General features: G+C 31.7%; 1 protein-coding gene across 5 annotated transcripts in view; it reads left to right on the top strand.

The window, feature by feature from the left end:
- LOC106458620 (transport and Golgi organization protein 11-like) overlaps positions 1–14,511 on the top strand; it is a 17,323-nt gene extending 2,812 nt beyond the window's left edge. The window contains exons 1-5 of one of the 5 annotated variants that reach the window (XM_022384890.1): positions 2,345–2,518; positions 6,901–6,997; positions 9,940–10,153; positions 11,601–11,832; positions 13,728–14,511. In XM_022384890.1, the coding sequence (XP_022240598.1) occupies positions 9,943–10,153; positions 11,601–11,832; positions 13,728–13,947 (663 nt within the window). In that variant the 5' untranslated portion in view covers positions 2,345–2,518; positions 6,901–6,997; positions 9,940–9,942 and the 3' untranslated portion in view covers positions 13,948–14,511. Of the gene's footprint in view, positions 1–2,344; positions 2,519–6,900; positions 6,998–7,042; positions 7,209–8,050; positions 9,186–9,939; positions 10,154–11,600; positions 11,833–13,727 lie in introns of those variants that run through there. The other 4 variants (XM_013918145.2, XM_022384891.1, XM_022384892.1 and 1 more) reach the window with 4 other exon arrangements.
- The last annotated feature ends 2,980 nt before the right edge of the window (positions 14,512–17,491 follow it).

The raw sequence follows: 17,491 nt of genomic DNA, 5'->3' as shown, positions 1-17,491 counted from the left end.
CAGCGATTCGAACCCACGACCCTCAGATTGCGAGTCGAGTGCCTTAACCACCTGGCCATGCCGGGCTCTAGGAGGGAAGATGCAAATATGCACAGAATAAATTAGGGATCAGGATCAACAAATCATTTTGCAAAGAGCTAAATTGTAACTCGCAGACTATTATTGAAAGTGAACTATATTATACTATTAAATCTAAACTACAACACTACAAAATGTAAACATGGAAATGCGATGATAAGGTTCCCGACATGTCACATTTATTAGTAAGGGAGCGTCTACACAACACCATTGCTTAAATATATCTAAAGTTAAAATTATCAGAGTGTTTATGTCCACCTTGATAGCAAATATGTCTACCACAAGCAACCAACTCACCTTTACGACGTCCCTACATGTCTTGTATGACTCTGAATGGAATTCTTGGGAACAGTTCTCCATTCCCTCAATGAAGTATTTCTCAGAGGATCCGGTGGATCTAGTGGGTGAGTTAAAAGTGAAATATGTTTTAAAGCTGATCCTAGATTTGTTTTATGCCGTTTAAGAGCAAAACGTTGCTAGCATTCTTGAAATAATTTCCTGTTTAACGTATGGCAATGATCATGTGTTTCCCTTTGGAAGAAGTATTATGGCCCATCGTAATAAACTCAGATTCAATGGCATCAGTGAAATGCTTGAGAATGATTGCTAATATCTCATCCCTACAATGCTGAACATTAAGAGCACCATTCCAATCGATGTACGGATTAATATATTTATTGAAGAAGATACTTGCAGCACAGAACATTCCTGGACCCTTAATGTTCAGCCATACCATGTAGCCACATATGATATGACCAACATAGAAGTTGAAATATCTGTAGATTCATTTAGAATTTTCTTTACTAATGGTTTTGGTTCACATAAAATTCAAATATTCATAATGGAAAGATTTTGATACAACAGTCGCTTGGCTTACTAATGGAGGTGCCAAACTCTAGAATCATGGATGCTGGAAAGAAATACAAATGATTGTTAAAAGGTTAAAATTCAAGTAACTTATGTACATATTTAAAATATATTGAAATACTCAAACGATCAATATTGTTTAGTACACAACTAAAATCTTTATTCCAAGACTGATTAACGATCTTAAAAGGCACTCACTCTATATGGTTCAACGTCGATTCACGTCATCCTCAGGAGTAAATCGACGATGAAATTGTAGATTGACTTTTAATACCATTGATCAGTCTTAGAATATATATTTTAATTGTGTACTAAACAACATTGAACGTTTGAGTATTTTCTTTTTACAAATGAATGATTTGGAACCCAAGCAAGTAAAAAATTATAAAACATAATTAATCTGAAGATTGTTAAAATTCAAGGAACTTGTGTAAATATTTAAAATATATTAAAATACTCAAAACGATCAATACTGTTTAGTCCACAATTAAATTGCAAAAACAGATTATACTGTTATTTTGTAAATTATTTTTGTGAAAAGCTTTAAAAGATATTGTATTGATTATCTATTTGTATGTTAATATGTTGATATTACATAATATTATGTAAGAATGTGTATGTTGATATCTATAAATTGGGACGATTGATCTCATATTTGGATAACGTCGAATATGCACAAAAATTGACAGATTTAACTTATTTGAAAATATTTTGACAATTCGTTCAAGAAGTTTGCCTACGTGAAATATTGTGTAAAAGAATTTCATAGCCAAAAATTAAAAGTAATCAACTGTGACATTCTCTGAGAAGAGGAATGCTTTGAAGTTTTGCAAATTTTGGTACAATTTTATATTCAGCCATACTTGTTTGTAGTTTTAGCAGCGAGTATGTGACCATATTTAGTACCCCTGAAACTTTACTCTATTTAACTAAATACCCTACAGCTACGAAAATTCTGTTAGGTTTTAAGTTACTTGCTTTAACGAATTAAATTAAAGAACTGATCATTATATACTGAAGAGTAATTATAAAACTCCAGAGTGAGCGAAACGCATTGTCTTCAATGGATATGGTGAATGTAGTTTGTTTCGAATATTACTGCTATACATTCTTCTAATACTTAAAAAGTCATAAGGAACTCGATAAAGAATGTAGTATTTAAAATATACTTATGACAAATGTAATTGTAATCATGCTTCTCCAGCTTGTAAAAAGCGTTCACACCATAACAATGTTTATCTATCTTTTATATGTTACTTTGGTACAATAAAGTGTTTAATATCAAATAGTATTACTATTATTATTTTAAATATGTATTTTGAATTGTATTACCTCACCAATCACAAAACAAAAAATATATCGCTCTAAAAAGAGATGACAGAGGGCGCTGAATTTTTTAAACATCCATACCTTTAGGCCCTACATTAGTTTTAAATTGTTTCTTCTGAGACTAAACTATTAACTGAAGTATAGAATTGTTGATCACTAACTTTATTAGTACTTACATAATTTAAAGTTAGAATTAAATACATTACTTTATACCACTGAAGACATAGTCAAAAACAAAAAGAAAGTAAGTTCAGTTGCGCTAAATATGAGTACTATTAATTAATTATTAGAATAGAAATGATATACTATTGTTACCAACCACGCATGTTAACCGTTACTTTTGTAAATCAATCACCAATTGTGACCAAATGTTATTGTTACGTATTTAAAATTACAGGCTATAGTTTAGACTTAAGAGTGGAATGTACTACTGTTAGTATTACTACATTTATATAATTTACATCAAATTGCTTAATTCACAATCTAATGAAACATCAAACTTATCTTTCATTTTCAAGAACTTCGTTTACTCTGCTTTAAAAATGAAAATGTATTGCAATTTGCATAGCTAACATCAGTTACAACTTACGTATTTTAAAATTACTGTCATACTGAATACCACAAACTGAAAAAGGATTTAAAGAACTTGCATTCCATTTTCATTGTATTAATATCAAAAACTGTGTGCATTAGACATACGTCCTGTAGTATGTGCATGTACTTTTTAAATTTAATGAATTTGTACGAGGTCTGCCTGTACTGGTTCCTCAAATTGTTATACGTTTTTGTTTTATTATCTGCATCTATATATAAAATTGACTGTTAATGTTATGTATTCTGTATATGATTACTTTTGAAAATGTTTATGTATCAGACTAAAATGAATACTATTAAGTATAGTGTGTTTATGGTAAATTTTTAAGCAGTATATAGATGGAAATCTGATGTCAGTGATGGTTTGTACCATTTTTGAAGAAAGGATGCGTGCCTTCAAAAACAAGTACAAGGAAGAAAATTCAGAATTCATAAAATATTTTTGAGGAAAATTTACAAGACCACCTTTTATGTTGGTGTTTCTGCTCAAATGAACAAATATTTATGGAATAATAACGACTACAAATACGTAAAATTATATTTTAAAGAAAGTCTGTAGATGACAGTTCTAGAAAATTCACAGCTCATTTAAAAATTTCATGATAGTTCATGAACTTGTCTGAGATTTTGGAACTTTGAGCTATAGAGGTCATACAGAAAATTCAAGGTATATCAGCTAGTTTGGCGCTTTAAAACCAGAGGTAAAACAGGCATATTTCTTAAACTAGCTTAGAAGTCAAATAGAGAGAGAAATAGTCTTTGACCTAAAGAGATAGAAAATACATGTTGCCTATGGTACTAAAACTAGCAAAGAAACTTGAATAAAGAAAATGTGTAAAGATGACCAGGGCCATGCCCAGATATTAATTCCTATTAAACATACTATGGAAGTTGCTTACAGTGACAGTACATATTATATTTCCATCTATGTACTTGTTAGAAGTTTACATATTTGTATATAGTTAGATGCAACAAATATAAACTGATTATGAACTTGTTAAAAAATAAAAGAAGCCTATAAAAGAAAAACAAAGAAGGCTAATAAAAGAGATTCCACCTGGCAAGAGCCAGGCAACACTGTTTTGATGAGTGAATATTGGCAGATATCCTTATAAAAAAAATAATTAAATTACATTCATATATTGCAGGACATAATTTTATATTGTATTTTAAGGTAATTAATACAATTATAATAATTAAGTAATATATTTGAAAAATTGAATGGAAATTGGAATACATTTGTAATAGTTGTATCAAAGAAAATAACTTATAAATAATCAAGTTTTAATATCTAAATAAGATAAATGATGAAATAAATATTCAAACATATAAACCTATTAGTACGATGAAATGAATGTTGTTTAAGAGTGAAACAAGTAGTAACATCAAAATATTATTATGTACATAATCTGACACACTGAGAAGATATGCCATAAATCCTTGTATATAGTTAGCACAATTGTTGAAGGTTAAATTTTAAGAAATTCATTAGACTGTTTTTGTATGGCACAGTCTAATTGTTAGATCATGCTCTGTTATAGGATGATTTATTTCCTCTAGTTGTTAAAATTTTGACAATGTTTCAAACATTTCATTGCTATTATTCTGATACACATAGTTTGTAGACACTTACATAGAGCCAGCAGAGTTTTCAGGTGGTAAGTTTTAAACAATTTGCTAGACCACAGGCACTTGTAGTTATACACTAAAAGGAATAGAAGTACAGCAGGTTAATTCCAATTTAACAGTCTACTGCTATGCAAGTACTATAGTAGTAAATGTTGAGCTGTGCAGGCAACTTAAAATATGGAAAACAAGGGGCCATTTGATCCTAAAAGACTGTTTTTGCAAGGCCATCTTTCAGAAAAATAAAAACTTGTGCCTACTTTTTTTTCAGGAACTTTAGGATGTATTTATGGACATACAGATTACTAGTTAAAGTAATTATTTCTGTATAAGTAATCAGTTAGAACTCACTTTTAAGTTGAACTATGGTACATAGTTTTGATTTTGGTCCTTTTATCTAAGAAAGGATACTGACTTATTAAAAAGGGTTCATAAGAGGGGTACTAGATGATTACAGGCATTGAAGGATTATTTGATGGTGGATAGCTGAATATCTTATTTTTTTATGATAAAAGAATGGTAAGAGATGATCTTACTGAAGTAAAAGTTTGGGGGATTGTTAAGATTAAGACCCTTGAGTTGTAAAGGCAGTAAAATGAAAGAATAAGAGTTTATGGTTTGGAAAAGGCAGAGGAGGCTTTAGTTAAGACTTCTTTTTTTTTCAACAGAGTGATTAGTTTATGGAATGAATTGCTTTCAGCAGTAGTGAAGACTAGTGCCATATAAAATATTAGGGGGAAATTAATTTCTTCAAAATAATGAGTGGTTTTAATTTCTGTGGGGCTGCAGAGACAGTCTTAAAGAAACAAATGGTCTCTTGTCTGTATGTTATGTTATTAAACTAGTTATTTCTTATATATGAGTGGTTTTAATTTCTGTGGGGCTGCAGAGACAGTCTTAAAGAAACAATGGTCTGTATGTTATATTATTAAACTAGTTATTTCTTACATATATATATATCTTTCTTTCCTGTAAGTTGTACAAAAGAGTCATGCCTTTCCCTGTTGCATTGTTAAACGGTACTGGATGTGATTGGTGTGATAGCATACATCAACTTTTGATGCTTGCTTCAGGAATAACAATCAACAATAATTATTTTTTGTAAATAAAATTATGTTTTGCATTGGAAGGAGATGGAGCACATTTAAGGCCAACAGGGGGCCTTTTATTCCATCAAACTTTACCCTCCCCTAAACTTTAAAAAAAAAAAAACCTAAAAGACCAGATCTTTTCATTTAATATTTATCAAGGCAATCCATTCCAAAGGTCAACCACCTTGTTAGAAAAATTAAGTTGTCTTAGTCGAGGATAGCTCCTATACTGCCTATCTTTATATTTGTTTCTCCTTTTCATACCATTAAGTATGAAAAACATGGTGCATTAACACTATCGCTTTTCTTAACAATTTCAAACCCCTCAATCAGATTACAAAAAAATAAAGCATTACAAAGTGTAAGATGACAAAGGGCAGGGTGATAATGTTAGCATTTACAGTTACGAGCTGAATACATTTGTTGTTTTCTGTTATTTTTATGATAGCAGACTGTACATAATGGTGAAACTATTATACTACCTCACATAACATAATCTACAGACAACGAGGGACCATTTGGCCCTTCAAAGTTATTCTTGCACATCTACCTTTGGGAAAAGTAAAGATTTTAACCCACCCTTTTCAGGAAGTCATTGATTTTCCTCTTAAACTCATTTAACGTATTAGCTTCCACCATTGCTGATGGCAACTTATTCCATAGATCAGTCACCTGGGTATAAAAATAAATTGTCATATTAACTGAAGCATAGCTTATCTTTTCAAGTCTTAAACTTTTGTTCTCTCATCCTATTATCTTCAGAATATTGCACAAAGAAATTGGGGGCTTAGATCCTGTTTATCTCCCAAATAATCTTGTAAACTTTAAGAAAACCACCACCTTTTAATGGGCACACATTTAAATAATGTTCTATGACAAAAAAAAAAGAGGATGTATTATTTGAAAGTGAAGCTTAGAAGTCCGTAAAATTTAGTTTCAATAACAGTGAGTGCCCTGTAATAATTCTGTTACTTGTGAAGTGAGAGGTTTGTTCTGATATTTCTTGATTTAATGAAACAAAGCCATGTCTGGTTGTAGAAAACCAAAAAATAAATGCATATGGAAGTTTTTAATTGCCACAAGCATTCAGCTGAATAAGTACTTGTGGCTGTATAATAATAAAAAATGTCCAACTTGTGAGGAATGAAGTTAGCAGGTGCAGGCATCTTTTGATAATTATTCATTACATAATCATAGCATGACACCTATTGTCAACTAATTATTACATTCAACACGTGTAACTTGCATTTCATCTTCGTTACTTGTCCAGTGTTAATGAATTGTCATTTGTGATGTCTTATGTATCAATAAACAGTTCCTGAGCTATTGTAGACAAACTACTGCACTGAACAGGCAACATTGTTGCACTAGGAAAGGATCTTTTTACTGGCAGACTATAAATACTTACTGAGGTGAGTGCGTTAACATGTGTAATGTGTGTTTAGTAATGTTTTTGTCTTCAAAGTTAATGTCACATATCCAACGAGCATGGTTTGTTCTTTGTGTTATATCTTATCAATAAATAGTTCCTGAGCTATTGTAGACAAACTACTGCACTGAACAGGCAACATTGTTGCACTAGGAAAGGATCTTTGTACTGGCAGAGTATAAATACTCACTGAGGTGAGTGAGTTAACATGTGTAATGTGTGTGTAGTAATGTTTTTGTCTTCAAAGTTAATGTCACATATCCAACGAGCATGGTTTGTCCTTTGTGTTGTGTCTTATGTATCAATAAACAGTTCCAAGGAATTCACAAAATCTGCATTATTTGTCGAGGCTACTGAAGATGACGTAGGGCACTGGACGAGGAAAATTTTTGTGCAAGGAAAAGATCTTGCCCTACACATCCTGTGGTTTGGGGAGGAAGGGGGAATTCATATGAAGCATCAAACCAATGACATTAATTAGTCACGCTGTCATTCTTTTGATTCCTGCATTAGCAGCAAGTAAAGCAATCCAAAACAGGGTAGGCATATTTGATAGTGGAACCAGAAGCATTTAATCACTCCGTTCTTAGTATGTCACAACCTTGCATCAACTTGCCATTACTAGATTAACAGATAGACTGTTGTTGTTCGAAAATACCTTTCACAGTAGCTGTCCACTTAAAGACTACCTAGCCATAAACAGTTAGCAGGAAACCTTAACATAGGGAATTCACACCATACTCTCTACACTTTGTGGCCACAGGTGATAGTCAAATCTTACTATTCGGGTTGACAGTGGTTGGTGTTGATAAGCTACTTTCCCCTCTAGTCCAGTGGTATTCATTAGAAAATTGCCAAGGGCTAATTCAGATATAGAAAATGTTTAATAGGGCTGCAAGAATAATCATATGTATTACACCTAGATGGTGCTATATTTTTTAAATGTACCTCAGCATTACGATGAAGTTTTTAAAATTCAAGTTAAAAATAATTAAAATAGAAAATAAAGATTAATTATACTTACATGGCTCTATTTTTGAAGTAGAGGAGCAAAATCTGTGAGTAATGACTAGAAATTTTCAGTGCAAGCATGAACAAGTGCACATGACTAGTGGTAGGTAGTTAACAGAACTCAAACCTCGCAGTGGAGTGCACACTAACTTGTTTCAAAAAATTATTTATTACATTGATAACTGTCTTGTTGAGGGCTGCAATAAAAGTAAGCATGGGACTCATAGGAATACCAAGGCTTTAGTCTATCATTTCAAATTAAAGATGGCTAGTGCAGATAACTCGTGTAGCTTTGAGCAACATTCAACAAAAACAAACGTCATTCTGATTGTGGCCAATTTTTAACACTTTACCTCTCTTTACGTTTGTGCACATAATTCGTTTGTGGTTGTGATTGTCAGTAACAGTTAATTAAACAAGAAAATATTGCATCTCCAACATTTCTTTGATAACTGTTTATGAAAGAGTTGTTATATTTTTGAGATTTGAAAACTGCTGTGCTAAATAACAATTTATACTAATTATTAAAATAACAGCCAAGATGACAGATAGCAATGACCGAAGAATAATAATTCAGTAAGTAGATGTGAAGAAGGGGGTAATTAACAAAAATGAAATGAGTAACTCAAAATTTGTTTAATCGTAAAGAAAACCTATAAGATGCTTTCCCTGATGTTCATCGTTATGTCCTTGCACTCTTGTCACATGACTACTCCCAAAAACCAGGTTATAAAAGAAAAATCACACTGTCAAAAAATGTATAAAATAACATGACCCAATCTTAATTTGACTAGTTTAACTTTTCCATTGTAACAAAAGAGCAAAATTTTCATTTATTTTTAAATTTATCTGATTCTTTCAGAAAGTGCCATTATTAAAAACTCATCATTATGTTGTTTCACATCATCTTTACCATATCACCTTGCCCTTCCAAACTTGTGTCTCCGTTGAGTTGTAAGAATAAGCCACTTCTCCCTAAATTTTGAGTCCAGGTGTTATAATATGTATATTCAATAAAGTAACGGATGTATAGTTGTTTCCATCTTTCATCAGATCTATTACATATTTTACAGTGTCATCAATAAAGGTGAAAGAGTAAATTTTATATCCCATCAAATAACGTTTACACGTGATGTGTTGTCTCCAACTCTGAATAATAGGTAACACTAACTTATTCGACTTGTGTAAAAAAATCTAAAATAAGAAGTTTATTCAAAAAAAAGCTAGCAATAGAGCATAAAGGATGAATAAGTTTTAAACCTTTATAATAATGGGAGTTTTATGTTCCTAAGATGTGTTCACTCAAACAAATTAATTTTAAATGCAACGTAAAATAAACATTTATCGAGGATTTTTTGTACCTTGTACTTACATGAACAAAATTCACATATGTATTATCTTTAAAAGTTGTGTTGTTTCACTTAATTATGTTTTGATAATAAAAATATAATAATATAAGTGGCTTTTTGCTATGTAGTATTATTATAGCATATTTTAGCAGTGATTGTGGCTTAGACTTTCAATACATTTAATTGTTTGCTAAAGATATTGCAACACCTACATATTTGTATCGCTAAATTGCACAAATTTTTGTGTGCTAGGGAATTTGGGATTACTTGACTGTTGGATGGTATTGTATAGGTTCGGCACTTAACTTACATTGAGACAGTTGCGTACAATTATAGTCTTGTGGTTGTCACTACTGTATGTATTTTTATATGATGATAAAAAATTGTATTGTTAATATAACTACTAGCAAGAAAATAAAATGTAAAACTTATATTATTGTGTTTATAAGATTAAATTGAATTTCAAAGAAATTATTGCAAGGCTGTCAGCTCAGCATTAATTATGAGTATCAGTGTATACTTCTTTAATAGTATATCCATATGCTTTATATTGTTGGTAATACAGGAAATGTCTCAAGGAGAGAACCTGGAACATCGATTTTCGGGAAGTTTTGATTCCTTTTATGATCATGACTTCACAGCAGAAATCAATACAAAAATGACAGTCCCTCAGAAAATTAGTTTCATGGAGGAGCCTCTCACCACTGTCAATCAACCAGTTACAGTAGATGACCCAAAAAATCTTTTTATGCATGTTCCTGAAAGGATACTAGTTGTAGGTAAAGTTATTAACATTAAATTTTGTGATGAATATTAGAGACTGAGGTGTTTAATCCTTACAAAACCAGCTACATACAATGAACGACTACAACTGTATTGCTAAATGTACTCCAGTAAGTACAGAGAAGTGGGACAACTTCATAATCATTCAAAATATTTACGTTTACTTTTATCTCAACACAAAAATAAGTACTCCACGGTTGAGTATGAGAAATTGAATGTTTATCATTTGGTAGTGTTGTGTCAGCTACATTACTGTTCATGTGGGTAAAAATCAAAAATATATATATTTTCCTTAGAACAAATAGGTGGCGCATACAGAATATTTTATTAGCAGTTATATATATATAAGAAAATAGTTATTTTTACCAATCTCAAACACACATTTTTCATGTGTTTTTGTTCTAATGTTTCAGTGGTTTGTCCACCTAATTCAGCTTTCATACAAGGAAAAGCAAGTGTGATTATTATGACAAAACATTTTTCTGCTTGTGTTTAAAAGGTTTACAGTAAATAAGTTGAAAGCTGTGTCATACATTATTTTTAAAATTATATTTAAAAAAAGTTTTTTTTTCACAAAATAAATTATCATAAACAAAGAATAACTGAGAAATTATGATTTCCATTTTACTTTTGCCTACTTGTGTTTTGAAAATGTGTATGAAGTAGCATGTAAGTAAAAGAGCTATTTGACATGATCTATGGAGAATAAGACATTCAAACCATTCATTTTCTTTAACAAATAGTATGTATATTGACCATTTTGTAAAAGTTCAAGTCAGAAATATCATTGTACTCGAGATAGGTAGGTTCTGAACATTTTTTCTATGTAAGTGGACATTGTCTTTTGTAAGCATAAGGGAAATAGTCTTAACATTTTGTGGGTTTTTTTTTAAATACAGAATAAAATATAAACCAAACTTTATTCAGCATCAAAATGACTTAAACATCAGTGTTCAGTTACATCTTGTTTGAATCTATTACTTTTTAGTCATCAGTTTATTTATGTGAACTGAAGCTACAAGAGATGCACACAGATATTTTACGTTGTCACAAATTTTGGTTTATCTGTGTACTACAGTATCATACACTGCCGTAACATATTCAGTTTTGAAAGACTCGTAACGTTCCTGCACACCTTTATGAAAACATTTTCTTATTTTTTGTGGTGAAAAATATTTATTAATTAAATGTATTGTAAATGTATGGTTCAGTTTTTTTTTATTTAAAAGTATGGTTCTGATAATCAAAGAGTAAACAGAATAATGCTAAGAAAACACGACTCTTCTACACATACGTATAAAAGTGTTCTTTGGTGTAATCTGTCGCTGAATGTTTGCATTAGAAAATATTTTCTTAAATGTAGTCATAGCATTAAATTGAATTCATTGGATTATAACGTTTTTGAAAGACGCTACATTTGACTGTAACGGCATCTGCTTTTAGGAGGTAATCACCATGTGGAAGGAAGAGAACCTTTCCCTGAAATGAATATTGAGTGCAGTTTTCTGGATGAACAAAAGTCTGATGTCCATCTAAACACTCCTCCGCATACCTTGACCTTAGGGGAACATCACTTTCCTACCATATTTGAGGAGGAGTCGGGTGGAACTCAACAGAAAAATCATAATGGACAAATAGATATAGATATTTTCCCAAAGAAATTAGCCCACTCCAGGTATGGCTGTCATGTAACAAATAATATTTGACTGAAATGAACCTTGTTTTTAGTTGTTTTGTATTTATCGTACAAGGTAACTCATATTTGAAGTTATGTCTTAAGTGATTGGAAAAGTACATTTGATGTTAATATCTTTGCTGTCATGGACTCATAGTGGTCCTTGGATCACAAGCTGAGAACCATGGATCTATGCACATAAACAAAATTATAAAAGGATCATGCTTATCCCTACCCTTAGATAATTGAATTTTTGTAGTATTAATCCTTAACCCTAATGAGATATCTTCTATAACTAAAGACATTGAGTAAGTTGCTAGAGAGAGAGAGAGAGAACTTAGTTGTTATTTTTCACGAGTTGCTGGGCAGTAGAGAAATGCCAGACAACTGGAATAGTTTCTGTAATGCTAAAGAATATCCAAAAAGTTAAGAGTTCTCTTTTACTTTTGTTAATGGAAGCTAATATTATCCGATTGAAATGTTCAATAGAATATCATAACTTTAATTTCATACTGAGTAAAGCTAAGATGCTGTTAAGGACTTGTACAAGTTTTATAATTACTTGCTGTTTATCGGGTTAATGTATGTTATACTCTTCATATGAAACTATATGGTTGTCTCATTCTTTTTATCTGTTAATTTAGCTTAATTTCTGCCATGTTTAAATAATTTATACTTACTAGCAGAAATACCCAAGGTTCTGGGCAGGTTTAACTGCTAATTTCTGCAAAAGGCTATTGGACCTGTGGCCCAAAGACAGGCCTGCAACGTTTTCTGGAATTGTCTGACAGCTCCATAACAATGTACTCCTATTTGACATTCAATAATGTTCACCATCCGTGCGAAAAATGATTTTATTGACGTTTTACTTTAAAAATGAGCTATCATCACAGCATTACATCACAGAATAGATTTTATTGAAGTAGATGCAGTTATCAATGAAAGTGTCTTGCTTTTCTGTTGCAACTCTCGTGACATTTTCACTAAAGAGAAACATAATTTTAAGTTTGTTTTTGATTGTTTTATATTTTAAACTTATTCATTTTTTGCAATTTTTTATTGCTTAAATCTGAAACAGCATTTTTATGGAAATTTCAATTGTTTTATTTATTGCTCAGCTATAAAAATACTGCCTAGATATAAAAATATTAACCAGTTATGATTGATGTGGCAGTTTTCGAGATTAGATTGTTTAGCCGTATACATCGCAAGCTCCGTTATAAGATTACCTGTAAATTTTTTGAAGTCGTCAAATTAGTGGGAAAGCAGATACTGAAGAGAATGCTGTTTTCATTTAGAAAATGTTTAATGACTTTGATCAAACACAGATATTATCAATATTGATGAGTATGTTTATATATACGCAAAATAAACATTGAAAAGACTTGCTTGGTATCATAAAACAGATAATGTTAAGAGAAACATAAAACCTTTGCATAAATGCTTTACTTGTTGATTAGAATTAAATTTCTAAAGTCTAAGAGTCGGTTATTGTTGCTGTTTTATAAAGGAGGGTTTTCACACTGCTAAAGGACTGAAAAAAAAGAGCTAGTAGAGTTGATAAATATGTGAATTTCAACAACGAGAAGCTTAAATAATTGTTGTTTTAGCTGAAGTATAGTGAAATAGGAATGATTTTGTCATTTGGAATTACAGTCTATTTTGGTAGGTTACTAATTTTTGTACTGTTAATGTACATACAATCTTTGTTAAACTTGTTTATAAGGAGATTATTTTCCCGTAGAATTGCCATCTTGTAGATTAATTTGTCTTAAGAAGTGAGGTGTGCTAATAGTTTAGATTTTTTACATTTTTTGTTAGAAGTGAATATGTATTGTTTAGGGGTTAGAGGTAATGCTAATGGTCTAAGTGGTTTCCTTTTGTTTGTTTTTAAGATTTCATCTACCCTTTTCACAACCATCTGATGGACTAGCAATAAAAGAAACCGAAGAAGAAGTTGCTCTTCTTCGTAACCAAGTTCGTCACTTGAGTCGCCGCATGCTTGCAGTTGAACAGGAGAACCAACAGAAACAGCAAAGAGAAATTATTTTATATGCAATGAGTGCACTGTATTTTCTGTTAAAAGGAATACTGTGGCTCCATCGACATTGGTGATTTGTTTATTTTGTAAATTGTCTTCTAATCTGAATACTTGTAGTATACCAGTGTTCTTAAACCAGAGCAGCAGAAACCAAAACTACAGCTAAGCGTTACACTCTAGAAGCCAGTATTGACAGATTACAGTAGTATCAGTTTTTAATGCTGAACATTTTATGAAGGAAGGAAAGGAAAGGTTGTTTTAAGTGTTTTATAAGATTTAAGTCTTTCTTCATATTTTTAGCCTAAACAAGTGTTTTGTTGTATCAAAATCAAATAGAGATAGAGGCAATGTTAGTGTACATTATAATAGATGGTGTGTTGTTTAGGTTTAAAAAAAAAGATGGTTTGAATTTATGAGTTGTCTTTAAATTTGTACATAAGCTACAAAATAGTTCCGTCAAATGTGTAATGTTGGACTACCTTTTGTTTATATTGTAAATGTGCAAGAATGTTACTTATAAATTAATTGTAGAGGTTCATCTCCAATAGATAAAACATGACTGGAAATTATTCATGTTCACACAATTGAAAGAGGTATATTGTTACTGAATAAAAGACTGATGAAATCTGATCATAAAAGTTGTTTACCCATTTTTATATGAATTTTGTGTTTGATAAGCTGAATCTATTTGAGGAATGGGACACAAACACATTATAGTATTTTACCTATGAAATGGTCAACTTACATATCTCCTCGGCATTTCTGTTCATTTGTCTTAATATGATCTAGTAGGTTTTGGATGTATTATCACTTTCCATGTTCTGGATAGGGCTCTATTACTATTTATGTCCTTTCTTTTCTTCACTATGAAATCTTCCCTGACAATAAGAACAGAGCTTGCATTCTGGTTATCAGAGGTCTTGTTGTCGGGTGCTCTTGATAAACTTTATGGTGTATCACAGTTATTCCAATATTCATTAAGAATTCCATTAATTTCCTATTTACGTCTTGTTACTGGTTTGTCAATCTGTTAGAACCCAAGCTAAAGTGCCCTCTTTCTTCCTGCATAGGAAGCACTAACAGCTGAATGTCGGATCTCAATAAGTTTTATTTCAGAATTATCTAGTCCATGAATTGGAACACTCACCACTGGACCATTATAGGTGTTCTGTAGTCTAAGACTTTTTCCATTCATTCCATTTTCTTACTTTGATTAAACTTTAGTATAATATTTTGGCTCTTTTAGCAGCTTCTTGGAATATAGGCAGCATCACAGCCTTATGGGTGAGCTTTCTTGATCTTTCCATATTCAATAATAGGTCTTAGGTTGGCCTTCAGATGCTTGTGTCATACTAAGAGTTAATTCCTTCCAGATTTCTTTCCTCAAGGCTTCCCAGCAAACCTTTAAAAGTCGTATAAGTGCTCAAAGAATTGTGTATTTACAGAAATAGAATTTTTTGCTCTTCATTTAAAACATAAAATTCATTTCAATAGAAAAATCCATGAGTGTCTGCTTCAGAAATATCGTATTATACCTCAGAGTGACTTGTGAAGTGAAGAGTTACAGAGTAAGAAAGATTATTGTCTGTTTTTAGGTAGAAGGTGTTTGAAATACATATTTGTATTTGGTTATATGGGCCATAATAAATCATAATGTGGCACCTCTAGAAAAGAGGTTTTTTTCTAAAAAGTAACCTGTATATTGCAACATGTAATTTGTCAAATATAGCCTTTATTTTAACAACTGACAGCAGCAGACACTGTTGCGAGGTTTTTCTCCATCCTTCTAGGCCTCTTCCTGAGAGTTTTTTCTGCTAGTTTTCTCACCTGTGAATCCCCCCCCCAAAAAAAAGGTAAAAATCAACATAGCCCTCCTCCAGAGGTACATATTCCATCATTCCTCATTGACTGCACATAGATAAAATGGAGGTTTGTTACTTGTTATCTGTAATAATGTATTCCCATTTCAAGTGTAATTTTAATATCACAAAATATCTGGAAAGGGTCAGTGTTCAGGATGCACCCTTTAATTTGGAGAGTTAAAACATACATGTCAATAGTAATGAATTTCTCTGAAATGGATACAGAACCCATCACGGGGTGGTGCTCTGGGCATATTCTTGCATGTCCTAGATAAGGCATGGTGTTTATTATGGGTTGTTGGTATTAAGGATACTCTCTTGCATGGCATAAATGGTATATATCATCTACTTTTGATGAGCATTGAAAGGTTATGGGAGAACATAAGATCTTGGACAAGTTCATTTTGACTCGATTCAGAAAATAACTCTCCCAGTGACTTTCTTCGAGTTAACCAATGAGAGAACTTCTTTTATCTGACACTTACAAAAAATCATAGTGTGTTCTGGATAGGACACATCACCTGTTTTTGCAAGAACTAGAGACACTAGGGAGAAGGTAGAATCCCTAATAAGACTAGTTGAACCATGTAGGGCAGTAATCTCATGAATCTTCTCTGGTCCACCACTGCAGTATTTTGGGTAAGCTGAGAATTACCAGAAACCAATTTTAAACTGTTTGTAACATAAGTTTTTTTTTCTTCTATTTACTAGTAAGTGCCCATTCTAGGTAATAAATGGAATCTCATCTCATGCTACATTACCAACACACACATAAATAAATAAATATACTATTTGCTACATCTTTTGTTCTGCACCAACTTTTATCGTTATATATAAAAAATTGAGTTTCATTATTTGCAACTGAACCTACTGAAACTAGAATATTTTAGTTTTTGAACTAAAAATGCCATTTTAAGTCCCAGAGTTTCTGAAACGTTCATAGGATAAAAAAATAATCATCACTTAATTGATTTCAAATTACCAACAATATCAAAAATGTCTCCAGGAATGTAAAAATTCCTTGAATGTTATAAGTGTGCATATTACTTATGTACATCCAACTACCTATTGTTCAGTAAAGATATATTGATTTTACAATAGTGGGTGTAAGTCATCTAATCACACACACACCCAAAGGACCTTTGCTCTTTTTTCATTTTACATCAATGACATAGATGAAGGAATAGTCAATAAATTACTGAAATTTGCAGATGATATTAAGATCTATGGTGTTGCTATCGGTGAAGAGGATTCTGCCGGTTTACAAAAGGATTCAGATCATTTAGTGAGTTGGGCAAATAAATGGCAGGTGGGTTTTAATTATAATAAATGCATGTGGATTATCATACTTTGAATTATAAAGTATAATTTGGATGGAAATAACCTTAATAGTGTTAAGAAGGAAAGGGATCTTGGTGTAATAGTCAATCAGTCTCTAAAGCCATCCAAGCAGTGTGCTGTTGCCAGTGTTAGGTTGTATGTACGAAAATATTGAATATAAGTCTAAAGAGCTTATAATTTCATTTTACAGGTCACTGGTTAAGCCACGTTTGTAATATTGTGTTCAGTCTTGGGCTCCTTACCTTAGAAAAGGCATTGAATTGTTGGAAATAGTGCCTGGAATGGAGGGGTTGTCATACAAGGAGAGGCTGAAATCTCAAATTGTTTTCACTTGAAAAAAAAAAAAGAGTTAGAAGGGGGATCTGATTGAGGTGTTTAAAATTGTAAAGGGAATTGATAGTGTTGATGCATCAAC

The sequence above is a fragment of the Limulus polyphemus genome, unplaced genomic scaffold, assembly GCF_000517525.1.
Source record: "Limulus polyphemus unplaced genomic scaffold, Limulus_polyphemus-2.1.2 Scaffold493, whole genome shotgun sequence".
NCBI lineage: Eukaryota > Metazoa > Arthropoda > Merostomata > Xiphosura > Limulidae > Limulus > Limulus polyphemus.
Note: the sequence above shows the minus strand (reverse complement) of the source record. Positions and strands in the feature narration are given on the sequence as shown.